The 26,363-nt window shown below is 40.5% G+C and overlaps 2 protein-coding genes across 4 annotated transcripts in view; both read left to right on the forward strand.

Moving 5' to 3' along the window:
- The window catches only part of LOC147170279 (E3 ubiquitin-protein ligase DTX4-like), a 28,972-nt gene extending 18,351 nt beyond the window's left edge, over positions 1-10,621 (forward strand). For both annotated transcript variants that reach the window (XM_086083031.1, XM_086083032.1), the window contains exons 5-12: positions 5,856-5,917; positions 6,016-6,177; positions 6,296-6,357; positions 6,453-6,619; positions 7,452-7,605; positions 7,686-7,775; positions 8,073-8,171; positions 8,262-10,621. In XM_086083031.1, the coding sequence (XP_085939157.1) occupies positions 5,856-5,917; positions 6,016-6,177; positions 6,296-6,357; positions 6,453-6,619; positions 7,452-7,605; positions 7,686-7,775; positions 8,073-8,171; positions 8,262-8,393 (928 nt within the window). In that variant the 3' untranslated portion in view covers positions 8,394-10,621. The remainder of the gene's footprint in view (positions 1-5,855; positions 5,918-6,015; positions 6,178-6,295; positions 6,358-6,452; positions 6,620-7,451; positions 7,606-7,685; positions 7,776-8,072; positions 8,172-8,261) is intronic.
- A 7,437-nt stretch (positions 10,622-18,058) lies between these two features.
- The window catches only part of patl1 (PAT1 homolog 1, processing body mRNA decay factor), a 33,647-nt gene continuing 25,342 nt past the window's right edge, over positions 18,059-26,363 (forward strand). For both annotated transcript variants that reach the window (XM_086083010.1, XM_086083011.1), the window contains exons 1-3: positions 18,059-18,157; positions 25,023-25,128; positions 25,274-25,495. In XM_086083010.1, coding sequence (XP_085939136.1) covers positions 18,143-18,157; positions 25,023-25,128; positions 25,274-25,495 — 343 coding nt within the window. In that variant the 5' untranslated portion in view covers positions 18,059-18,142. The remainder of the gene's footprint in view (positions 18,158-25,022; positions 25,129-25,273; positions 25,496-26,363) is intronic.

Raw genomic sequence — 26,363 nt, forward strand, 5'->3', positions numbered from 1 at the left:
GCTGACAGGTTGATGGGGTGAGAGGTTTAAAACAAAGAAATTAGTCAGCAAACAGTCTAAGACTTATTAACACATGATGACACACATCAGGGCAGAGAGAGGTTACATTCGCGCACCATTTCTTGCGCTCATGGCCACATTGCCCTTTTCTCTCCTATGGTAAACGTAAATATTGACAGTCCTCACAGGAGATGAAGTGAGGAATGTGTGCTTCCACTGCAGTTCAACATTCTGGGAAGCAGAAGTCATTAATGAGTGTGAGAAAGAACTATATTGTTGGGTCTCTGATGCATACCGACTGGCTCCATACGTCACTTCTAAGAAATGTTTTCATTTTAATTACTTCATTTTAACACTAGCTCGCTAATTGACAGTTGCTCTACTTTACCATTTACTATTTCATTTTGAGTCGCTGAGTGTAATGTTCACTCGCCTGACTTATGTGCAAGCATGTTGGTTCAGTCCCCACTTGGTGATGGTGTGAATGATAGTTGGAAACCATTCCAGGAGAGACGGAATAGAAAATGAATGAATATTACTTTATTTGTCTTGCAAATAAAATAAATCCTCTAAATTGAATATTATTTCTCACGTAACAGCAAGATCTACAAACAAATGTTATACAGCACGCTCTGTTGTACCTTACAGTGGAAAATTAAGTTCTCAAATGAAACATCAGACTAATTACATGCATGTGTTCGAACTGATATATATTTTTAGCCAAAGGCAAAGTATGGAAGTTGTAGTTTAAGCTCGTGAATATGTTAGAGGGGGGGGGGGGAGGGAGAGAGAGTGAGGGGGGGGGGGGATTGTCTGGCATCTGAATCAGTAAAGCTGATGTCCATCTGGGCCTGAGGCAGTAAAAAAAGAGTGTAGGGCACAGGGATTGTGGGAGTGTGAGAGACAAAAGCTGAGGGAGTATGTGTGTTTTGACTAAGGGTCAAGAGATTCGAGCTCCTTTCACTCCCAACCCCCCACTACAAGAATGGGATGTTTTTTTCTGTAGTGCTTTTCAGTCATTTTTGCTTACTGTTTTCCTTCTAGCAAATGCATGAAAAAGGTTAATTGTTATTTTTTGTATTTACTTTGGTCTGTAGGCCCACTGTATTTTTTTTTATGTGCGTTATCAAAAAAATGTTATGTGCGTTATCAACTACGTAATCTCGCTGGTTGTGTATCATCACATTAGAGTCGTAAATGTTTTGATGGCTCTGATGTTAAAATGTTAAGACCTTGTTCTTCTTCATGTCACATTGCAGCTTTTGATTGGCCTTTGGTTCATCTTCGAACAAATAGATATCTTCGCCGTTGATCATTTGATCAGGTAGTCTGGTGCTTTTTGAACACATTGACTACGTTTACCAGAGTTGAGCAATTCCAATAATCGTCAAATCCCATCAATGACGATGCCCATCTGCAACGCTTTATGACGCGACGCCTCGCAAAAATACACAAAATGAGAGGGACTGTCTGTACTCACCCTGTTTGACGATGCTTCAGCTGGTGCTCAGTCCATATATTTTTACGAGATTTCGCGTCATTCTGCACTCACCGAAAGGTGGCCGTCGTTATTGACGTGAAGTCAGGATTAAGTGTCCAGCTCTGACGTTTACATGCAGTTAATAAGCCTTTCAAAACCCGAATATTGGCAACATTCAGGTTTTGACAGGCCATGTAAACACATGCAAAACCCAAATTTGTGTTTTCATAAACCCAAATAAGACCCATTAGATACCCATTTTTTAACCTGAATACAATATAAACACGTTCGGGGTACCTCGATTGAACGAGGCATTGGTTTGTGTTCTGTGCATGCTTTATCCGCAAAAAATCTTGGTCTTTTTAATACAGGAACCACTTGTATGCATGACGGCCATCTTCCGTTGCCCCTCGTTAAGCGAGCCTAACTTGAATACATTAATTTCTCTGCGTCGTTTTCATGTTATTTTCTGTAAGTCCGTGCGTCTGGCGCGCACCCACTGGAAATACGCAAGCAGAGGTAAACATGGCGACGCAAAGATCCACACTTTTGGAGCCAGTGTGGCGGGTTGGAGGTGTTGGATTGACCAATCACTTAAGTTAAGAATGATGGTGTTGATATTTGACTTTAATTTCATCCCACTTGAAAAAAAGTGTGCTGATAATTTAGCCACATAGACGCTTGAGTTGTCGCCAAGAGTCAATGACGCGAAGTTAGCATGAGTAGACTTAATTTCCTTGAAACGTTTGTAGCTTCTCCTGCCAGGCTCCTGTGTCACTAGACATGTTTACATAGACACATTTAATCGGAATAAAAGATTATCTTATTTTATTCCGATCGACACACATGAAAACAGTTTAATCGGAACGGCGAGGCTGCGTGCAGCATGCACATGCGCTGTCTTGACGTAAATGCGTTGTTACGTCATCGTTTCTCCCCATGTAAATGGTGGCGTCCTGACATGAGTTTGTCTGCAAGAGCAGAACTTGTTTTAAAGTACTTGGAACTTGTTTTTCTCAAGGTCTTACTTCAATAAAAGTGTGAAAACAATCACGACTGTGCTAAATGACGAATGAACTCAGCTTGTTGAATGTCAGCGTGTTTCATGGCTGTAGCGGGGCTGATCTGATTAATGTCAAAACCCGTAAAATGTTGATGTACAGTCTTCGATGTAAACTCGGCAATGTGTGAGTTATGGACCCCAAATAAAAATTTGCAATAGAGTTAATCCGCAATAAATGAATCGCAGGTAACAGAATCTATGATACGCAGACGATCTAAAGACCGATTCAAAGCATCTTGGGCTACAATAACACCTGAACTGTGCCAAAGGCTTATCGTCTCCATGCCATGCCACCTTGATGCTGTAATTGAAGTGTATGGGACACTCAATTTAATATGTTGTGTTAAAGTTACATTGTGCAGTTCAAAAAGGTAATATCAAAGCTTTTCTAAGTCATTCATGCTTCACTGACTACGTTAACATGTAGGCAATAACACTTTTAAAACCCGAATATTGGCAATATTCGGGTTTTGTAAGGCTATGTAAACGCGCAATAACCCCTGGGTTTACCCCTTTCATAACCTGAATTCTTGCGCATATAAACACATTCAGAATACCTTGATTGAACGTCACATTGTTTTGCGCTGTGCGCATGCTCTCTATTTTCTTTTTCGTCTTCTTTTCTTCTTCTTTGCTATTTTATTTGCAAGGAATCTTGGTCTTTGTAGTAACGACTTGTATGCGCAGCTCCATCTCACTCGCTAAAGTAGTCTTGCTTGAATATTTTGATTTCTCTGTGGCGTTTTCATTATTTTGTGTCTCTACGGTGAAAACACCACAGTTTGTGTCTATATACACGCATATATACAAGTATATAAGTCGGTCCTTCTGGCGTGTAACCCACCGGAAATACATGTCGCTCTCAGCAAAGAACCACATTGGAGCGAGAAGGAAACCGACTACTGTACTTTATTTAGCGTGGTGAGTGACATAAATGTCTTTTATTGAATGCAGTAAGTTAAAAGCAGAAATTACGTTATTTATGTAAATATGTTGTTTGCGCATCGCGGTTCGAACGGGATATTCCAATCAAACACAAATGGCCATGTAAACGTGTTACCTCGATTGTTTCAGAAACCGGAATTCTGACCTTAACCCCAATATTGACTGAATGTAAACGTAGTCATTAATGCCCAGATGAGTACAAAGAGACCTGACTTAAAAAAATAAAAATAAAAGACTGCGCCTGTCAGCTTGTATCTTCCATTCAGTGTGGAGTGTTCGGCTTGAACACGCCACAGTTTTTTGAGTGGGGGTTTGAGGGGCTGGAGTGCGCCATGTACGAGCTTTACACAGAGGCTGCAGTTACGCTTTAGCCACAGTGATAGACGCGAGTAAGAAAAGTGACCAAGTCCAAAACGCTCCTTTAAATAATATGCATGTACATGCCAAAATGCAGGATTCCTCGAATCAACTCGCTGCAAAGACCAGCTCCAGAGACCTACAACATGATCTTGCTGCAAATAGTGTCACTATGCATTGTTCAACTATTCAGCTCACGTTGCACAAGGAGAGGCTGTATGGGAGAGTAATGCAGAAGAACTTGCGACAAACAGATGCGCTTGAGTTATGCTAAAACACATTTGGACAAGCCAGCTTCATTTTTGAATAAGGTGCTGATGAAACAAAAATTTTATTTTTTTGACATAACAAGGGGGTGGTATGCATGGTGGATAAAGAACACATTATTCCAAGACAAACACTAGCTACCCACAATCAAATTTAGTGGTGATTCCATTATGCTGTGGGGCTGAGTGTCCAGTACTGGCAATCTTCAATTTTCAAGGTGAAAGTCTCAGATTCCAGTGAGATTAATGTTAAAGAACCAGTGACAAAGTTTAAGCTGGATACTTCAATACGGCAATGACCTGTCCTAAACACTGCTCAAATTCAACTAATGCCATGATTGCCATCTCACTCCTCAGACCTTAATATTATTGAAAATATGTGCTGTGATTTAAAGCAGGCTGTCCATGCTCAGAAAACATCAGACCTCACTGAACTGGAGATTTTGTAAAGAAGAATGGTCCAAAATGCCTTCATCCAGAATCCAGACCCTCGTTAGAAGCTATAGAAAGCGTTTAGAGGCTGTTCTTTTTAGAAAAGGAGGATCTACTAAATATTGATGTGCTTTTTCTTTTGAGGAGCCCAAATTTATGCACCTGCCTACTTTTGTTTAAATAATTATTGCACACTTTCTGTAAATATCTGGGGTACCCAGTCGTTTTTATACAACTGTATATATCTTCTCTCAGCTGTACATGCCAGTGAGTCATTCACTTATGGCAAAATGAGTCACCAGGTTGGGTCCAGTGAAATCAGCTTAGTATACAGACACAGAAAGCCTTTTAAAGGTAAACCAGAAACAACAGATCATCACCACTCTTCTGGGTTGTCACACGAGGCACACTTTTTTTTTAAAATCTCCATCCCTTTGTGCCTCCTTTATGATTTCCAGTTCTTCCCTTTTCTTCCTTAAACCCATATCTCACTCAGCAGCGCAGGCTTGCGAGGGTGCGCGCACGTAGCTAGAGTTGCTTTTTCGGCAAGCTTCCTTCAGTGTTGCAAAATGTTGACGCTCTCCACACTATCTCAAATCCACTTTATGCTGTCAAACTGTTTTTATTGTTGCAGAGAGATTTTGAACATGTTCAGAATTTGATGGCTTCTAACTACTATCTTGGTTGACAGTTCAATAGCTGTAAACAAGACCATACACGCACGCATCAGATACGCCAACTACTGATAGTGGAGATATTTTGGTAATACGCTAATAAGAATGTAAATGCAGTATTTCCAATTATGCAGAACAAAACCCTTGGTCCAAGTCTGTATATGTGATTTGTCAGTGAGAAATGATTGGCTTTGTGACGATGCAAGTAATCCCCAGAGAGCGGCTGTATGACGTCCATCTCTGAGCAGATGAAAAGTCTGTGGATTAGCTGTGAAAAACACGCACACGTAGCCCTCCTTGATTATTCATAGGCTCACTAACCATCACACCATGCCAGTGTTTTGTCGGGCACAGCGATGCAAAGAGAGCAAGAGGAGAGACGCTGACAAAGAACGAAGAAGACTCGTTTGTGCTGTTAGATGCATTTTGTAGCTGGAGTTCCATTTTGGATGTCCCCCCACTGATACTTTTTTTTTGCTTTTTATATTTGTGAGACCAAAATTTATTGTCCTTGTGAGGTCAGAGTAAAAATGACAGTAATCTGTTATTCAAAGTGAGTTATTGATGATATTATTGAAAAGGTACCCTGATAGAGGCATGTTAAGTCGCTGAAACAACAATTTCTCTTTTGTTTGCAGTGTGCCCACTGTGCCTGTGAAGAATCTCAACGGATCCAGTCCTGTTCACCCTGCACTGGCAGGTGAGATCTTACCACACACTTGTTAGCAGATAATGGTCCTGTATGATAAGAAATTATCAAAAACCTTATTTTCCAACTTGATTCATTCCATTTCCCAGGAATCACAGGTATTCTGATGAGTGCTGCTGCTCTGCCCGTGTGTCTTACAAGACCTCCAAAACTTGTTCTACACCCTCCACCGGTCAGTAAGAGTGACATCAAACCAGTACCGGGCTTTGGCCACTGCTGCAGAAAGACCACCAAGAAGCAGGCTCGCAAGGGTAAGCAACTCTTCAAAGTACAGCAACAGAGATCAAATTGTGGTCTTATTGAACACAAGTTACTAATTACAACACTTAAACATCTGTCTCACCAAGTGTACTTTAATTTTGTCTGCAGGTAAGACTCCAGAGGATGTGGTTAAGAAGTACCTGCAAAAAGTTAAGAGTCCACCAGATGAGGTGGGAGCAGCAACTGTGCTTTCAGATCTTATTTATTCAAAGATTGGGGACAGTTGAGATTTTGATTTCTTCTTTCTTCATAATTGCTCATCCAGGACTGTACCATATGTATGGAACCTTTAGGGGGTCCTTCTGGATACAAAGGTCCAGGGGTGGGCCCAATTTCCAGAGCTGAATCTGTCGGGCGATTAGCACAGTGTGGACACCAGTACCATTTCCAGTGTCTGGTGGCCATGTATAATAATGGCAACAAGGATGGCAGGTGGGTACATTATTTTAATAGTTAGGCAAATAGACTCTCAGGCTGGATTTACACCCCAGATCCAAGTGCATAATTCTTACTTATTGCCAATTTTGTATGCGTGTTTTTTTGTTTGTTTTCTAGTTTTTGGACATTTCAAGTAACACATGACATGACTCATTCTGCATTCAATAAACCAATCAATCCACGTGCACAGAAGCCCAAAGTGCATGTAAATAATACACAGAAGTAACAATATCAAATGAATAATATTTAAAATGTTATATACCATTTGTTGCTCTGTACTGACACTTCCCCGCTTCCCCATTTACATCAATTCAATCAAAACAACTACCCCCCCCCCTTAAAAAAAACATTATTGACAATTGTATATTCTATGCAGCCCCAGTAGTCTAAATATGGTATTCTGGTTAATACTACGTTAGTGGAATATGAGTTAAGCAGCAAAATCGAGCTGTTTTTATCAATATCAGAAGGCGGCATTTTTGCCACTTGCTATCAAATGAAAATTACATCACAGTTGCTCAGGCCTCAGGTAACAACCTATCACAGCTCGGCTTCAGAAAACAGGTGAGCTGTGATTGGTCGTTGCATGAGCCCTGAGCAACTGTGATGTCATATTCAGTCGACAGCAAGTGGCAAAATGGCCGCCGCCTGAGACTGATAAAAAAAAAACGGCTGGATTTTGCTGCATAACTCACATTCCACAAACGTAATATTAATCAAAATGTCATATTTAGACTAGTGAGGTCACATACAACATATTATTGTCAAGAAATGTTTAAGCATGACTTCTCCTTTTAATATACCACATATCTCCCTTTTGTTTTAGTCTTCAGTGTCCCACCTGTAAAACCATCTATGGCGTAAAGACTGGGAACCAACCAGCTGGGAAGATGGAGTACCACATCATCCCTCACTCACTACCGGGCCATCCCGACTGCAAAACCATTCGCATCATCTATAACATCCCACCAGGCATTCAGGTATTTAAAAACAAGTCATACGTTAGTTTAAATTTCCAACAATGATCAACATGTGATTTCATCTTTTCTTGTATGATCAGGGACCAGAGCATCCGAATCCAGGGAAGCCCTTCACAGCAAGAGGCTTCCCAAGACACTGTTACCTCCCAGACAGTGACAAGGGACGCAAGGTAAACTTTCATTGTGTTAAAATTGACGCTTGCATGCATGACTTTGTCGAAACAGTTTTGGAGAGGCCTTTTACTTGTTCCATCATGATTAAGCCCCATAGCATGAAACAAGGTCAATAAAGATATGGTTGGATGTATTTGGTGTGCATGACCTGATTTGCTGCGTCTTGTATTGAATTGTATAGCTTGATGTTCCTTTAGTAGTAATGGCTAGGCATCTACTCAACTTTGGCAGTTTTCATCTCCATGATTTGTAATGTCATAACATCCTTCGCTTATAAGAACATTTGTCACCAGGTATTGAGACTGCTCCTGGTGGCGTGGGACCGTAGGTTGATCTTTTCAGTTGGTACTTCAAGCACTACAGGAGAATCTGGCACAGTCATATGGAATGAGGTATACTCTTGAAGTCATCCATTCATCTCTGAAATACACTACTCAAGACCATATCAGATTGCAGTGATACATTATGCCTTTCTTCTTTAGGTCCACCACAAAACAGAGTTTGGCTCAAACCTGACAGGTCATGGCTTCCCTGACCCTGGACACCTGGACAATGTTCTGGATGAGCTGCGAGCTCAGGGCATCACAGAAGATGATGGATTGACAGAAAAGTGATCTGATATGGAACCCGGGTGGCAGTGACGAGGTGAAAGAATGAAGAGGAATAGAAGAAGGAAAGGAGGAAGAAAAATTGGCCTCACGGGATTACAAAAGCAAGAAGAGGACAACAAGAGGCAGTCAGTCTGGCAGTATTTGGAAGGGGTGCAGCAAACATATTTTGAGTGTTTTTCTTCTTCTTTTTTTTTCAAATAACCACTTTAAAAAAATATTGATTATTGATTTTGTTACTGGTAGTTTTGCCTGTCATTCCAAGTAATGTATAGTTAAATACTCATTTGAGAAATGATCAAATGGCAGAAGAAAGGTGTTCTTAGCTACTCAGGATCTAGGTACTTGCAGTCCACCAGTGAGAGTGAAATGGTACTAATAACGAAGAAGAAAAACAAGTTTACTGAGCGAAATAGCAGAAGATGGTACGTCTGAACGGAATAAAATGGAGAGAAGGAACCAAGATCGAAAGATGTCTGAGTGGCGATGGGAAAATTAAGCTTCATGAACCACTTGCATTTTTTTTTTTTTACTGCTCTGGATGGTGCTCTTGATTTAAAGATTCTGTGGAAATTTGATTAATTCCCATTGCACTAGCCTTTATATTTAACCAAGGCCACCAGCTAGAGGAGTAAAAAAAAAAAAAAAGGATAGCAAGTGGTTCATAAAGCTTAATTTACTATACTATCTTTTAGGTGAGGAAACTAGGAAAACTGTGGCTACAAGAGAGAAGGACAAGGGTTTATGAATGTAGTGTAGGATAAGAGTAACGCTAACTTGTATGGTACTTCACAGTTGCTAGTCTGTTCACCACAAACACGACAAAAACTATCAAGATTGATGGCCAAAAAGTGGGTTTTTGTCAGTGACATTTTGTCATGCTGCTCCCTCTTGTGGTATTTCTGTTGGACTACACTCAGCCTCTAAGGCACATTCCCTGTTCTCATTATTGCCACTGTATTGCTTTACTCTTTTGGGGGTGTCTGAAATGACAAACAGCTAAACCAAGGCCCTCTCCCTTAACCGTCTTTTGTTCTTTTGTGTCCCACAAATGACAAGCTAAGAAAAACATGAAACGTTGTATTACTCTGAGGTACCAGAATTTATTTGTAATACTTAAGTATGTGTTGAATTTCCTGTGCCTCCACTGTAAACTCATCCAATGAGGTATTTTTGCAGCATAGTGCGTTTTCCTCTGCTGACAGCAATTTAGCATATTCAATAGTGTGAAATTTTCATTCCGCACACTTATCACCTTCTCTCTTCCAGTAGCATGTGATTATGCACTGCCCACTTCCCCATGTTGGGTCTGTAAATTGCCTGGTATCTTAATGGTCCGAGTGAGTGCATGTGTGTTGCGAGAGAAAAGCTGTGTACTGTGTATACTACCAACATGCTCTAAGTCAAGAGTATTAGCGGTTTCTATTTCTTTTCTATTTTCTGTAGTAATGATATCATTCGGAAACTCAGAGGATAATGATGATGAAGGTAGTCACTGTATGGGTCCTCCTGTTATGTTTTTACTCCTGTTATGTTTTAATGTGAACTGTAGCGACAACTTTTATGTACAATAGTATATTCCTTACATGATCATAATAGGTTTTGTTGTACGGTACCTTTAATGTGTATTCATCATGTGCTTTTTTTTATTTGTTACTTTGGTTTACTTTTTTTTTTATACAATGGATTTATCAATTTTCATTGCATACAGAATGAAGTGAGCAGATTTAAAACGTATTTTCTTTGGAAAAGGAATGTGATGCTATACTTTTATTTGCGTGTCAAATGAATTTGTAACGCAACTACAAACCCTTTTACACTTTAATTTTTTTTAAATGGTTTGTGTTTAAGTGTGATTATTTTGGATTTAAATGTTTTCTAGAAAGCCTTTGAATTGTGTCCAATCGTTTGCTCTGATGACCTAAACACGTGTTCATTATATTGTCAAGCTCTTAATAAAGAGTGATATTCTGATCTATTATGTGCAGTGTTTGAACCATTTGAGCAAAGTGCAACAAGGCAAGTAACTCTTTATTCAAGTTGTTTTCTTCCTTTAAAAGCAGATTTCTTTGCCATTAATAGTTTGTCGATCTTCCTGATATGAGCTCTTGGAATTGTGTTGGGCTGAAGGAACTCAGAAAAAAAGTGTCAACGAGAAGGACAATGTGTAATTACAAAAATGCTGGAGTATGACTGATTAATACATGTAAGAATAAACAATGTATAAAACCTCAGTGTCTGTTTCTAATTTAGTTTATTCTTATTTGCTTTTCTCATTTTATTAATGATACTGATTATAACCTGTCAAGGGATAAACTACAGTTACATTGTGCTTCATATATTACCACACAACTAGATCACAGACATGCAGGTATGCAGAGTAGACATCCTATGATGTAATGGTATAAAGATTGTCAATAGATAATGATCATACGTGTATTTCACAGATTCAATCATTCACACATCACACACTAATACTCTTATGGTAACATTTGACTGATTTGAATTGTGTTAATTTTGGTCATTCCTGTCATGTTCCGCTTTCTGCCTGCGTTTGATTTCATTTCTCCTTGTCTCCACAGTTCTTCTCACGAGAACTGCTGGAAGGAGCTGTCTTGCCACACCTGCTGGCAATTTATTCTATAGCATGCCGGGATGGGCAACTCCGGTCCTCGAGGGCCACTATCGTGCATGGTTAGTTATTTCCTTCTTCCAACACACCTGATTCAAATAATGAGGATCGTTTCATTGAATCAGGTGTGATGCAGCTGCACCTACATAAACAAAACTACCTCTGCAAACTTGTTCACATTTTTGCACCAGGTAATTAGCTGCACTGAAATAATTAGAGCACTTCTTGGTCGGTCATGATATAAGTTATATCTTCTGCCAAATTGAGGGGATTGAACATATTTGTAATCTTTTGACTTTAGAGACATCAAACAGAAAGACAGTAGCTGTTCACAAGTCATGTGGTGGGGCTTTTTCACGGATTGCTGTCCTGCATCATGTAAAGTACCAACGCAGGTTGTGGGGGTTTAAATTCTACTTGCACATTTGCTGGCTTCTGATATACCATTAGCAGAATGCTGCAAGTGGTTAGTTAAATGTGAAGTTTAACACGCCACCTATACACTGCTCACTTGCCTGTGTATTGAAAGCAATGCTTTCTCAGACCGCTGTCCTAGTCGCCGACTCGCCACACATCTAATTACACACATGGTCAAATGTGTTGGTACTCTGTTCATTAAAGAAAAGGTCGCAGTGGTCGCAAATAATTAACATTTTATGAAAAGTAAACATGCAAGACAGACATTGCTTTTGAATTAAGGGAGACTGAGAGCCATGCTTCCTTGCCCAACGCCAGTGTGCGACCTGTCATCACAAATGTGCTTCTGGAAGTATTGTAAAAAAAATCTCAAACACTCCTAAACCATGTGACATCAACGACATCCCCTAATCAAACCACAAGAGGGAAAGGAAAAACTAAAAACATAAATTTTTTGGAACAGGCAAAAAATGAGAAACCTTGAGAAGGAACCGCAAATGTGGCAAATCCCCCTTCCAGGATGATCAGGCTATAATGGATGCCGAATGGGTAAAAATTGACATCGTTTGTGATACTAAACATTATTAGCTAGAATAGTGTGAAAGTCCATTGAAGAAATTGAAGCACAGTAAGACGACGTCAGGGAAGTGGGTCCTCATCCAAATCCAGCCCGGTTGGTCGGAGCAGCTATCTCCATGGCGGCAACTTCAAGGTGATGGTCCGGATCGCGTCCTGGTCAACCAGCACAGAACCCGTAATGCAGCATCCAAATCGGTCAATAACACCAACTCCCTCTCCAAGCCGTGGAGAAGAGAGGGACAGAAAGCAGCGGCAATCACCAGGTACACCTCATTCAGCCAAATGCAAGAGTATAGAAATGGGTCTTAAAACGCGATTTAAACGTTTCTACAGAGGCTTTGGCCTCCGAGGGTAGGGCATTCCAAAGCACTGGAGCCCGAATCGAAAACGCTCTAGAACCCGCGGACTTCTTTTTAGCTCTTGGAATCACCAAAAGACCAGCGTGTTGCGAACGAAGGTTTCGTGTCGGAACGTACAGTACTAATAAATCAACAAGATAAGAAGGCGCTACACTGTAGTTTTTGCTCCCATTTTTCGTAAGCTGGACTCAAAAATATTTTTTCTACACACACAAAAATTCATTTCCCTCAATTATTGTTCACAAATCTGTCTAAATATGTGTTAGTGAGCATTTTTCCTTTTTCAAGATAATCTATCCTACCTCACAGGTGTGGCACATCAAGATGCTGATTAGAGGTGGGCCTCCGGGGTGCCCCGTGGTTCCCTCTACCCTCCCTCTTGCTCTCCCTTGCCGCCTCTCCCTTCTCGCCTCTCCCCGCCCGTCCTCCACCTCCCGGTCCCTCCTCCCTCGTCACCCTTCCTCCTCCTCCCCCCTCTACCTGCCGCCGCCCCTTTGCCCTTCTTGTCATCTCCTCCCCCTGTCCCGTCCCCCTCCCCTGTCCGCCTTCCTCCTCCTCCCCTGGGACGGGGGCTCCATCTATGGCCCGGGTCTCGGGGCTCCGGGGGCCAGGCGGGCTGGTGGGGGTGTTGTGCCTGTCCCGCTCCAGTGAGCCTCTTGGCACCTCGGGCGGGCCCCAGTATGCGGGGGGCGAGCCCTATCGCCCCACCGTGCTGTCTCCATCTGCCCGCCGGGGTCCCGTTGGGGGGTTGGGTGTGGCGGGTGGGGGGATTGGTGGTGCTGGGGGCGGGTGCGCCTCTTGCCCCCGCCCGGTTGGGAAGGGCCCCGCTGGTCGCTCCTCTTAACTCACTGCACTAGTTTTGCACAATACACTTTGGTAATAGACACATACAGACATGTCGAATCGGTAAGATTACCGAATGAACAATACTGAAGCTCTCTCTCGAAAAAAAAAAAATGCTGATTAGACAACATGTTTATTGCACATGCACATCCACAATAAAAAAGCCACTCTGAAATGTACAGTTTTATCACACAGCAAAATGCCAGAGGTCGCAAGTTTTGAGGGAGCGTGCAATTGGCATTCTGACTGCAGGAATGTTTACCAGAGCTGTTGCCCATGAATTGAATCTTCATTTCTCTACCACAAGCCATCTCCAAAGGAGTTTCACATGATTTGGCAGTACAGCCAAACGGCCTCACAACCGAGACCATGTGTACCCACCACACCAGCCCGGGAGCTCCACATGTTCACCTCAAAGATCATCTGAGACCAGCTACCCAGACAGCGGCTGCAAACAATCGGTTTGCATAATCAAAGAAATTCTGCACAAACTGTCAGAAACCGTCTCAGGGAAGCTCGTCTGCATGCTCGTCATTCTCATCGGGGTCTTGACCTAACTGCAATTTGCCATCGTAACCGACTTGAGTGGGCGAATGCTTAAATTCGATGGTGTCTGACACGTTGGAAAGGTGTTCTGTTCACGGACCAAATCCCGGTTTTCACCTTTTACTGCAGATAGCAGACAGGGTGTGTGGTGTCATGTGGGTGAGCCCGAGTGGCCCATGGTGGAGGTGTTGTCATGGCATGGGAAAACTTATGTTATGGGCAACGAATACAGGTGCATTTTATGCACAGAGGCGAGATCTTGAGGTGGAGGTTGTGCCATTCATCCACGACCATCACCTTATGGTGCAGCATGATAATGCACAGCCCCATTTTGCAAGAATCTGTACCCAATTTCTGGCACAGTCCACTCAATGTTCTGGATTGGCGTATACGACAGCGAGTTCCAATTCTTCCCAATATCCAACAACTTCGCACAGCCATTGAAGAGGAGTGGACCAACATTCACACACAACAACCTGGTCAACTCTATACCAAGGAGATGTCAATATTGCTAATATTCAGCATTATGCTAACAGGCCGCCAACTTGCTGCTGAAGCGCTAGGAGTGCCAATTTCAGAATGAAATCTCTTTGGATTGAAAGTAATTATATGACATAATCTCGCTCACGTAACCATTCCACTTGTGACTGGCAGACACAACACTATCCCAGGACTGCACTCAGGAAGTTTCATTAAGATCTGATGTTGTATATCAAAATAAAGATCCTCCAATATATATTTCACTGCGATTACCTCATATTTTATTTTTATATCCCTGTGTTGTCACACATCTAGTCCGTTTCTTTCATTCCAAATGAAAGTGTTCTATATACATTCTATATAATTCAACCTGCTGACCAGCTTGTTCTCCGGATCCTGGACTTCCTCACTCACAAAACCAAAAGCCCAGATCAGAACAAACCTGTCTGACCTCACCAATTACAAGCTCCCGACATGGCTATGTACTCTCACCACTGTTCTTCATCATCTTAAAATGTCAATGAGTACAGGACGTCACCTAACAACATAACTTCCTCCTGATGAAGTTTGTTGATGACAACTACTGTCCATCCTGTCCGGTCCCACTCAGCATTACGGACCTGCTCTACGGCAGTTTGTTGAGCAGCGTGAAGAACTCCTGGCTAGAACCGAATGTCAGCAAGACAGGAGGGAACTGCTTGCGTTTTGTGAGTAGAGTCAGCCTTATGCACACTGGCGCCCTTCATTTGTGTTTTACACACACTTTATTAATTTTTTTAATAGCATTGTTTTTAACATTGTCTTTAGTTTTGAAAATAATACCACATTTTAAAATGAAATAGCATTTACAATACTATAAATTAGAATGTACAAATGAAAAACCTTGCAAAAAGTTGTCTACTATATATATTTTTTTCTCTTTCTGATATGCATGTTAGTAGCGTCATTTTAATATCCATGAATAATCTAAAGACACCTCCACCTCCTTTGTTGAGACTTTACTGCCCAGTGTCTGAAAGGAAAGTGTATTTAGTCTGTTCTTGTCAATAGCCGACAATGCTATTTTTTTTTGTCTTATTCCAAGACTAAAAGAAAAATCAAGCTTTATCCCTGTCAATTGTCTTTAGCCTTTAACGGCAAACAAAACTTTCCCAACACGAATCAGCATTTCGGCGTAATCATTCCAGAGCATTTGTATCTTTTATGTTTGCTTTCTCTTTTGCATCAGCTTTCACCTTTGCATCTTTTAACTTTGCTTTCTCTCTTATGTCTGCTTATATAAAAGGATGATCTGTGTGGAAGATACAAATGTTCCAGAGAGATTCCATAGGTCAGCTTGCCAAAATGCTGATTTGTGTCCAGAAAGTTTTGTTTGCCGCTACAAGCCCTGGCCTCTATCTTTACCTAACAAATTCCATAAAAGGAGCTTCCGATTTGCTTACTCAACTGTCTAGCAAGAGGCTACAAATTTGAATTGCATAGCCACAAATTTGCATTTAATTGTATGACGGAGTTTAAGGATCATCTAGCGAGAATAAGACAAGATTTAAAGTCGTCATCGCGATGGCATTTGACGAGACAACCCTGAAGTGTGACGTCAGTGGCAGCAGTCAAGCGGTTACATTGAGCTTGGTTGTGACGCTAGGATTCTTATACATCTGTTTGGAATTAAGTTGAATAACAACAAAACTGCAATTACTGAAAGGAGAGTGCACATTCACGCTCATTAGTGGTATGTTGACTTCATGTTTGTGTCCATCCTTGCTGAATATGATTGAACAAGTACACAAGATTGGTCTACTTAGCATACTGCACATCCAAGGAAATGTTCCTGTGGTGTGTATACAGTTCCTGCAAAAATTCTTAGTTCCAGGTGAAAGTTAATTAATGTGAAAGGGCCTATCATTGAATTTGGTTCCTGCTGGATATAAGATAATTTTGTAAATTGAGTCAAACATGGGTACCTAAAACCATAATTAGGATTCTGGCAGTCTGGTACGCCAATCAAAGTTTTGAGGTCAAGTGGGGGAGCGCGACCTCTGCTCAGTTTGGTGTATGGAACGGAGTTCACCAAGGAGGGATTATTTCTCCAGTCGTATTTAATGTGTATATAGATGATCTGTCAGAGCAACGCAGCAGTGTAATACTGGCTGCATGTTTGGTAACAATGTGGTCAACCATCTTATGTATGCTGATGACCTTGCTATTATGTCACCAAGGGGATAAGGACCTCAGATTCCCATATTTCTCCCTGTCTGGTCATATGTTAACTGTGTGCAGTAAAGCTAAGTATCTGGGTCACATCATTATAGATTTGTTGTGTGATGATGACATGTACAGGCAGCGTCGCATGTTACATGTGCAAGCTAATATGTTGTGTTGGATGTCTTATTGGTGTTCTGACCTTGTAAAGGTAACTCTTTTTTAAAAATTTGTACACCTTTGTGGGCGAAGTTGAAAAAGATAAGCCTCCACAAGCTTCAGGTTTCTTATAATGATAATTTTAAATAAGCCCAGGTGGAGTAGTGCCAGTGAGTTGTTCTGTACAGCCAGAATTAACTCCTTTTGAGGGTTTAATGAGACATCTGATGTATAAATTAATGTGCAGGCTAAATGGGTCACAGAATGGTGTCATACAGTTGCGGACAAAACCCAAGTTCAGTGCTGTACAATATGGATGACAAAGCGTGGCAGATTTAGGACTCAGGTGCAGAGATAGGAGTTAGCCGCCAAGGCAGATATTTATTAAACATAAAATGTCTCGTTTAAAGGGAAAAACAAAGGCTATAAAATGATAAACTAAAGGCGCTCCACAAGGGAGGATGTCTAACAAACAAAACAACTCCTAAACTAAAACTATACTGTGGCTATACAAAGTTACAAACAAAAGTTCACACAGAAGACAGGACAACAAGGCTGAGGACTACGACTGACTGGCGAAAACACTTTGTCACCAAGACGAGGAAGACGCAGACCATTTAACACATGAGGGTAATGGGAAACAGGTGGACACAATCAGGAATCAGGGTTGACACTGACACCACATGAGGAAGGGCAAGTGACCTGAAACGAAACAGAATTTTCAAAATAAAACAGGAAATGACAAGACAGTAAAAGCCTAGACGAGACAACCTCACCGTGGTGTGACAATGGATCCCATTTCTGGTCATATTGGCACCAATGTCTTGTTTGTTGAGGTATAAATTATTTTATTTAATTTTTTCTTCTTTTATAACAAGTGCTGTGTGTTTGTCATATGAACCTGAGTCTGATCAATAAACTTGAATAACTCCACTTGCCAATACTGTCATCTATCGTTCAACATGTGATTCGCCATACTACATGATTCACAGAGTTTTCTATATCCATTACAGACCAAGCAAACAAAAGTAATGATTAAGAAAACAACAACAAACAACATTGCATTATTACTCCCCAATATTGACCTATGAAGACTTTTTCATAGGTTGACCTGATATCCGAAAGGTATCTTCTGGAAGTAGGCTAGGGGGTGCTATAATCTTGTCAGAAATCAGGGCTCACAGACGAACAATTCCATTCACACTCACAATCACACCTAGGGTCATTTCATTTTATTTTATATTTTAAAATGTCTTTAGAATGTATCTTCTCAGCCCCTTAGTAACGGTCAACCCCCCCTACATCTGGGAGAGATTTTTGGAAGTGACATTACAAGTTTACTTCAATATTTCTTGGTCCACCAATCCAGCAAATTAAATAAGTACAAATATATAATTAAATAAATAATTAAATAAATAATCAAGATGCGCGTACCCGTGTGCGTCCAAATGCGTGCTCGTTCACGTGAACGTAACGAGTGCGTCACTAGCGCGCCGTTTCACTGTTGATGCGCCTACTACCCTCAAATTTAAGGATAGATGTTTCGATTTCAGGTGAGTACTTTCCCCCCAATACAGAACGCCGTGTTTCGGAAGTAGTTTCAATTGTAAAACGGAACACCAGTGCCTTATGCAAGATGTATACGAGTTTTATGTGGAATCTTGCGACCGCCACATTGGCGGCCTGTGAAGCAGCCTACTTGCCTGCTGAAAAGAGCCGCAGAAGGAGAGCAGCCGCAGCGCTCGCTGCCTTTGCCTGCAGTCTGTGTAGCTTCACGTCACCTCTGCCTTTTTTCCCTAAATCATTATGGTTACACCCCTGTCTATGTCATCGTTGTCTGTAATGAATGCCCGAACTGCACGTCGTCGGTCACGTCCAGGAATGAAATTGTAGGTCGTGCGTGATGCAAGGTAACGTCAGGATTAGCAATGTTGCTAATGGGTTGTCCAGTTACCTGTGTAGTGACAGACTACCAAAGACAATTAATAGATTCTCACAGTTCATGTGTACATTGCACATGAAATAGGCAAGCCTTTAACTTGTAAGTAACATACTGGACGCACTCCCTGGTTGCATCTTTTTAAGTCTGCTTTTACACACGGAGATCGTGCTCAAGTCGTTGCAGACCCCTTGTCTAACCCCTAGTTCTATATTACTGGCAGGTTTGTACACAATACAATACAAATAATTATCTCTCACATTTTAATTCAGAACTTAAAGTTAATTTAATGCTACCCGCTAGAGAAATGCTAAAGCTAATAAATTGACAAAAGTAGCTAAACTACACTAAAGCTACTTCAGTTGGGTGGATTCTTTAAAATAAATTGTGTGTGTACTATTGGGGTATAAATAAACAGAATCTTTACATCTTTGGGTATTACAATTCATGCTTCTTACGGTCAATGTAATATGCAGTGACAGCACTGTTATTAGATTTACTGAACAGTATATGTACTAAAAGTGCATGGTAATTACAAATGTGGTCATTGTTGCCCTAATACATTTAGCTTTTTTTTTTAATTATTAATTATCAAAAGTATTTAAGTAATTCAAAAGTAATTACGTATCAAATTAATTATTTAAGTAGATAACCACGTTTTTGTAGATGACATTAAAAAAGCACAAATAATACTTTAAGTAATAACAATCTGAAGTTTGCAGAGTTGTGATTTATCTACCTTAGCCGGTGATTGTTGTATTTACTACGGGACATACCAGATTGTGTGTCCTTATATTTGTGCTGAGCATCTTGAATGTTGAAGGAGCGTCTTTTGGGGGGTTTTCTGTGCGGACTTAATAGGTAACATGAATTTGTTCATGTATGGCCCATGAGTATTGATGAGATGTACACACCTCTGCACCATATTATCCCACCAGCTCGACACAATTTGTCGGCACCACCTAAGACAGGAGCCAGAGGATAGCTACGTAATATTAGGGATGCAACTATATCCAAACATGACAATGCGATATAAAGGTCACAATACGATAATTATCACGATATTGTGGGGGAGGTTGGCGAAAATAAAAAAAGTCACAATATTGTAAAACAACAACAAAAAGCACAACATTTTGTTTTTGTACATAACAGCAATGCATATAAATCACCTACAATCTCTAATAACACTTAATATTGAGTTCCTCCACATATTGACTCTGTTCACAAGAATATTACGTTCCCCTTCCTCTGACCATTAGCGTGGATTTTAAACATAGAAGGGCCAAAACATCCCTAATGAAAATTAAACTACACTAAAAAACTAGCCACCAGAGTGTGCTAGTACTGCACAAATGGAAATATACCTGACTTGTTTTCTTTTTTTCCCAAATGTGTTGCTTTTAATATCGTGACATGACGACGACAATATTGTGGCAGTTTAAATATCGCGATATCACGATATTGCTGTTATCGTTACATCCTTACGTAATGGGCTCTTTGCACTGAACTCAATACCACGCCTTCATTTCCTGTCTTTCATGGTTGGACAAACTGATTAATCCAGGTGTGTCTGGCCATTGTCATCGTGGTTACTGAGGTCAGGCACACCTGGATTAATCAGTTTGTCCAATCATGAAAGACAGGAAATGAAGTAGTGGATTTGTGCAAAGAGCCCATATGGGACCTTATAAAACAGAAGAGATACATTTAAACTTTGGCAAGCATCTGTGAACGCTATTGCATTATTGCTATGTGATCATGAAAGTAGCTTTGTGAATGAAAAGCTATTTGATGCTGAAAACAACAGCGCTATGATCAAATCATCACAATACTGAGAATTGCAGCTCAGCTCGCTACTGCTCTAAGTAGCCATCTTGTATCGTGCGCTTAAATATAAATTTGGAGCCTCATTGTTGTTCTCTTAAATAATTATCTTGTAGTAGTACCCATAATTATCACTGACAACACTAGGTTTTAAATTAATCTCCACCGTTGTGATCACACAGCAATACGGTGAACCTCCGTTTATCACGTGTGATGTCACACTCACCTATAATAGTTGAAAAGCTTAAATTTTACTATCGAAAGAACATTTTTAAGTAGTTTTTACCCCTCTCACACACTTACAGTCCTGCTCACTGTTATTGGCACCCCTTCATTTTTTGCATGATGTCTACAATATCTTCGGAAATAAATGGAAATATACCAAATTTATATCATCAAAACCTTTTAATTGGATGTCCAACGTAATTCCACAAAATAAACTGTTTTTCTTGCATAATGTAATTCCAAATAATAAATAGAAAATACAGCATGTGCAGCAATAATGGCACCCCTCTTTGATATTTGGTTGCACACCCTTTGGCCGTGATGACTGCTTCCAAACGCTTCTCTTCTTGTAGCTATCTCCAAGCTTCTTGCACTTTTCTGCTGGTATGTTCCCCCACTCTTCCTTTGCAAATTGTTTAAGCTCTTGAATGTTTACAGGTTTGTTTTCCCAATGGCACATTTCAGCTCATATCAAAGATTTTCATTCGGATTGAGATCAGGAGTCATTGCTGGCCATTTTAAAACGGTGTTCTTTCCTTTTTAACCATTACTATGTGCTTTTGGATGTGTGTTTTGGGTCTTTGTCCTGCTGGAGGACCCATTACCAAGTTGTCTAACACTTGGTAGGACATGCCCCCCTAGAATGTCTTGATAATTCTCTGATTCCATGATTCCTGTGATATGATCAAGGCCTCCAGTACCAGATGTAGCAAAGCAGCCCCCAGAATGATGTATCCTCCATCATGCTTAACTATAGGGAAAGTGTTCTTTTTCTTGGAAGCTTCATTGCGTTGTCTGTAAACAAACTTTTGGCCAAAAAGCTCTATTTTTGTTTCATCCGCTCACAGAACATTTTCCCCCCAAAATTGTGGTTTGTCCAGGTACTCCTTGACAAAGGTTTGCCATTCTTTTTTTTTATTTATGTCTGACAAAGAAATCTCCCCCAAACGTCCATTGAGGTTCTTAACCGTTCCATGCTCGTCAAACTTCTTAATGACATTACACACTGCTGAAACAGGGCGACCAAAATCTTTGGAGATGGTTCTATACCCTTTGGAGGTCTTGTGTTTGCGAATAATTGCACTTCTGATGTCCTCAGACAGCTCCTTTGTTTTCACGGTTTTGACAAAAAAAAGGGGATAACAGGTGGCTTTTTTTTTTTTAAACAACAAAGTCATCCTTCATTGGTAAATTCATGTCAATTGGGCACAGACCATTTAGGACAGGGACTTCTCATTTGTGATTTACCAAAGGTGAGTCACAATGAGTTTCCATACTGGTTTACAGGAAAGGGTGCCAATACCAGTGACAGAGCACATTTTAATTTTTCTATTTTTTTCCCGCCTATTGTTTATGGTTTTAAATTGTTTTTTAATCATTTGGTCTTTCAGATAAAACATAAGTTCTCTATAAAAAATAAAATGTTTTAATTGATTCATTTGTTTTCAGAAGATATTCCACATCATGTACTTTACCTTGATGGGTGCCAATAATGGCGAGCAGGACTGTAAGACATGTTAAAACACAATTAAACATAATTATTTCCTAGCACCTGTCCTCCCTCACCCTCTCGCCCTCAGTCCTCCAAATTAGAGGCAAAGCATGCTTGCTTTAAGCCAGTGTCCAAACTCAGTCCTCGACGGCCAGACTCTTGCAGGTTTTGGTTTCCCTGCTCCAATGCACCTGTCCCAAATGAACAGAATCGTTATCAGGCTTATGCAGAGCTTGCTGATGAGCTTCAGGTGTGTTGGAGAAGGGAACCATCCAAAACCTGCAGGGCTCCGGCCCTCAAGGGTTGAGTTTGGACACCCCTGCTTTAAGCTGTTTTTTTGGTCACTCTCTGTTTTCCATAAACTGTCATATAGAAGAAAAGAAAATTAAATATTGTATTTGAATACCAAAAATTTCAACCAGAATTTTTTTTTATGTTGAATGAAAGTACTCTAACTGAATACTAATAATGCTAATGTGGATGTTACTAGCAATGGAGATTAGCATGAGTAATAGTACGATAATAATAAACATTCAAACAACTGCTACTTAAAGGGGAAGTCAAGTAAAAAATAATCTTTACAATTATGTTCTATTCTCAAAATGTTTTTGTGATTTCTATTTTGGCTTTTCTCGATCTTTAAAACAGTAATCGAAGAAAAACGATTTAATGTGCAGAACAGTGTCTTGCGTTTACAAGTTTCCTACATTGTGAAAGTACCTTGAATGCGCCATGTTGCTTGTAGCAAGCCCAGAGCAATTCAAAATTGTGATTCTGACATCTCTAAGTGTCCTTTAAGGGTAACTCAACAGGAAATCAGACTTTTACTCCACCCCTCACTAAGATTTGAAATTGGTGCTCAAAGGGGCTGTTGCCTGGAGGACCGAGGGTTGTGAATGGGAAGAGGGTTGGGCGTGGTCTGGCAGTGATTGAGAGCAGCAACTCAATTACCTGCTTACCTAATTCTTGTGTTATTGATTGATTATAATTTTATTTACTTACCGACTTAATGATATTCATTTATTTTTGTTTTACCTGTCTTCGCTGCATGACTTATTTTTTATCCATGTACAGCACTTTGTATGCAGCGGTGATGCTTTAAAGTGCTTTATAAATAAAGTTAAGTTGACAGTATGAGACGATGTGACGTGAGAACTACAGTAGCGATTTTGCCGACCCGGACGAATCTGCACATTTGAGTAAGCCTCGTTTGTTAAATTGTGATTAGCAGGGCAAGGATGTCGGCATTGTAAGCAATCATTTACGCCTTTCTAAAGTAATCAAACGACCCTCATACTTTCGTAGCAATGCTAGTATTAGCATTAGAGGCGCTTGGAGCTGCCGCTAAATGCTGGCATTGGCACCATATGTCAGCGCAATTAAGTAGATTTTTTGAGTGTCCGTAATTACCGTTTGAACTTGGTTTCAAGACGACGTTGCGTTGCTGGGACAACAAGTTAAGTCAGTAATTAATGACACGCTGCCAGTAACAACTTCAAAATAAGAGCGTAAAAAAGGCATTGATGGACATATATTAACGTTTATTTTTAAGTTAGCCTAACCACGTGTTACCGTTATGAACAAGTGTTGCTGCGACTGTCTTGCTGACAGTGTACGCTAAATACGTGAATTACGGAGGCATAAAATGCCTCAGAGAGGGAAAAAAAAAGACAAAAAATAGATCGTGCTGTGCTGAGACGAGACATCTCGTGGCGTTCTAATCTCGCAAGATCTCGTCGTACGAGATCTTGTCTAATGCCTAGTGATTTGTGATTTCATTATCAAACCTAATAATTGTGATTATTTTTTTCCTAATCGCCCAGCCCTATTAGCCACTGTTAATAACGAGCCCCATTTGGAAGAACTTGGGTGACGAGTAGGGATGCACCGAAATGAAAATGGTTGGCCGAAACCAAAAATGAAAAATGCTTGGCCGAAAACCGAAACACTGAAAAAAAATTATGCAAATTTTTACTATCATTGCATTTATTATAATTAATTAAAATAATATTATAAAATATTTATTTAGCACTGGCATTTTAACCAAGCACAATATAAATTAAAATGTGCCCGCACCGCAGACATGTTGGCTAATGGTACATTAAACACCAAACGAGGGTTGAGCATTTTCTGGCGGTGCGATTGCACCTTATAGTGAATGTAGTTCGCACAGGCGGGGACGGATGCGTGCGGCGGGACAAGGTGCAGCGCACTTAAAATCGGCACATTCACATATTCACCAACGTTTAAAAATAAATAAATACATTTGTTCGCAGCAGCTAATTGGCTGTACAGGTCTGCCGAGATAGTGGTAAATGTTTCCGTGTTTAAAACTTGATAGCAATAGTGCTAGCATTAGCTAAAGTATTTAGCACGGCCACCGGGATGCCGGTGAAAAAGTGGAAGTGTTCGAGGGATAAAAAAAAAAAAAAAGGGAAGGCGCTGCAGGACAAAAAGTGGCTCACCTGTACTGCATTACACGGCAGTTAAGTCTTTTTTTGATCCGCTTAAATGTTGTACACCAAGCGACGCCCCTTTCCTCCGGTGTGTGCAATTACCCCCGGAGCCTCTGCGACCGACCGGTGAAAAGCCAGCGAGAAGAAAAGGCGGACACTCTCCCCCGCGCTCGCTGTTTAATTCAAACAGACGCTTGCTTGCATCGTTTTTTTTGCTTGCGTCAACGCAACCTATTTCGGTTGTATTCTTTCGGCTTTAATTTAATTTCGGCTGAAAAATTTTGGTGGCCAAATATTCGGTGCATCACTAGTGACGACGTTGGCGTATACAATGTACAGTTCACAGGTGCACTAACCTGCAAGTTGAGATATATTATACAGCTCAAGTATTGCAAACAAACATCCATTTTACACTTAATCCCCAGTTTCTAACCTGATTTCAACATCCAATTTCAATTCCCTTCTCTGCCTTTATTTTCCAGTCCCTGGATGAAGACTGTACGTTGGAGGAGGAAGATGACGGACTAGCTGAGGGAGAAGATGAAATTGACCAGTTTAACGATGATACCTTTGGGGCTGGGGCTATAGGTTAGTTATGCTTTTTCAGTACATCACCTACTGTAACCTCCCCTGTCAATCTAATATTTGCAAATAAGAATATTGTTCTATTTGCAACACGAGTGTCGGTGACGCACAACATCAAACCACTAATTTGGCTTATCTCTTCTTCCAGATGATGACTGGCAAGAGGAACATAAGCGCCTTGCTGAGCTTGATGAGCGAGATGAACTTGGAGAGGGGCTTGGGTTAGGAGTGGTGGTGAAAGATGAATCAAATTTAGGAGCAGTTGAGGATTCATCGTCCACCTATGTCACATCTGCCGTGGGCAATCTTCCCTTTCACTCAGCCTTCCCATTACCTCACCACTCCTCTTCTTCTGGCATACATCAGTCAGGTTAGTTATATCAAGGAAAATAAATGTCCTTAAAACGTGTCAAAATAAAAGAAAACCTCAATAGAAATAAGCCTGCAACCTTGTACGACCATAATTTGTTTCCCTTGAGCTTGTTTTGCCTTTTATTGTTACCTTTTTGGCCCCTGCTGCTTTAGCGGAGTATAATAAAATTTAACGGTAGATGAAGAACGCCTTCTCAAGGCAGCGTAAGCTTGAGGGGAAAAAATTAGGGTATTTATTTATCTGAAAATTCAGGTTTATAATTGAGCCACTGCATTTAACAAACAGGTTGCAGTCTGTTTCATGTTTGAACAGCACTGAAATAAAAATATTAAGGCTTAATGTTCCATTAATATAACATTCTTCCATGCTTAATGTGTAAATCCTAACTCTAAGTAAGACGTTTTGCTGAATATTCCCATAAAAAAATTATGTTTAAAAATCGATTTGGCCGCATATCGAATCGATTCGAGAATTGTGCGCTGTAATATCGCGATATATTGCCGAATCGATTTTTTCTAACACCCCTAGTGTGCGACGATCCACAAACGCACATTTAAGTCGCCAAAATGCACACACGAAATAAAATTAAAAATTTTAAAAAAATTTAAATGGTGGATATATTTGTGGATCTGAAAAACACGTGAAAATCACGGATGACGGATGTATTTGTGCAGCTTAAAAACATGTAAAAAAATAAAATAAATAATAGAAAACCACCGTTGACAAAAGCTCATCATCTAACTTTAGTGTGCTCTGGTTCAGCTCTGGTTCAGCTCTGGTTCAGGGTGTTTAGCAGCAAATTAGTTTTTAGCCATACTGAGCGCATTGCAGTCAGGCCCAAAAATTCAACAGCGCACCCCAGCCC

This window comes from Leptonotus elevatus, chromosome 8, assembly GCF_054856555.1.
Source record: "Leptonotus elevatus isolate MCC_2025b chromosome 8, RoL_Lele_1.0, whole genome shotgun sequence".
NCBI classification, from domain to species: domain Eukaryota; kingdom Metazoa; phylum Chordata; class Actinopteri; order Syngnathiformes; family Syngnathidae; genus Leptonotus; species Leptonotus elevatus.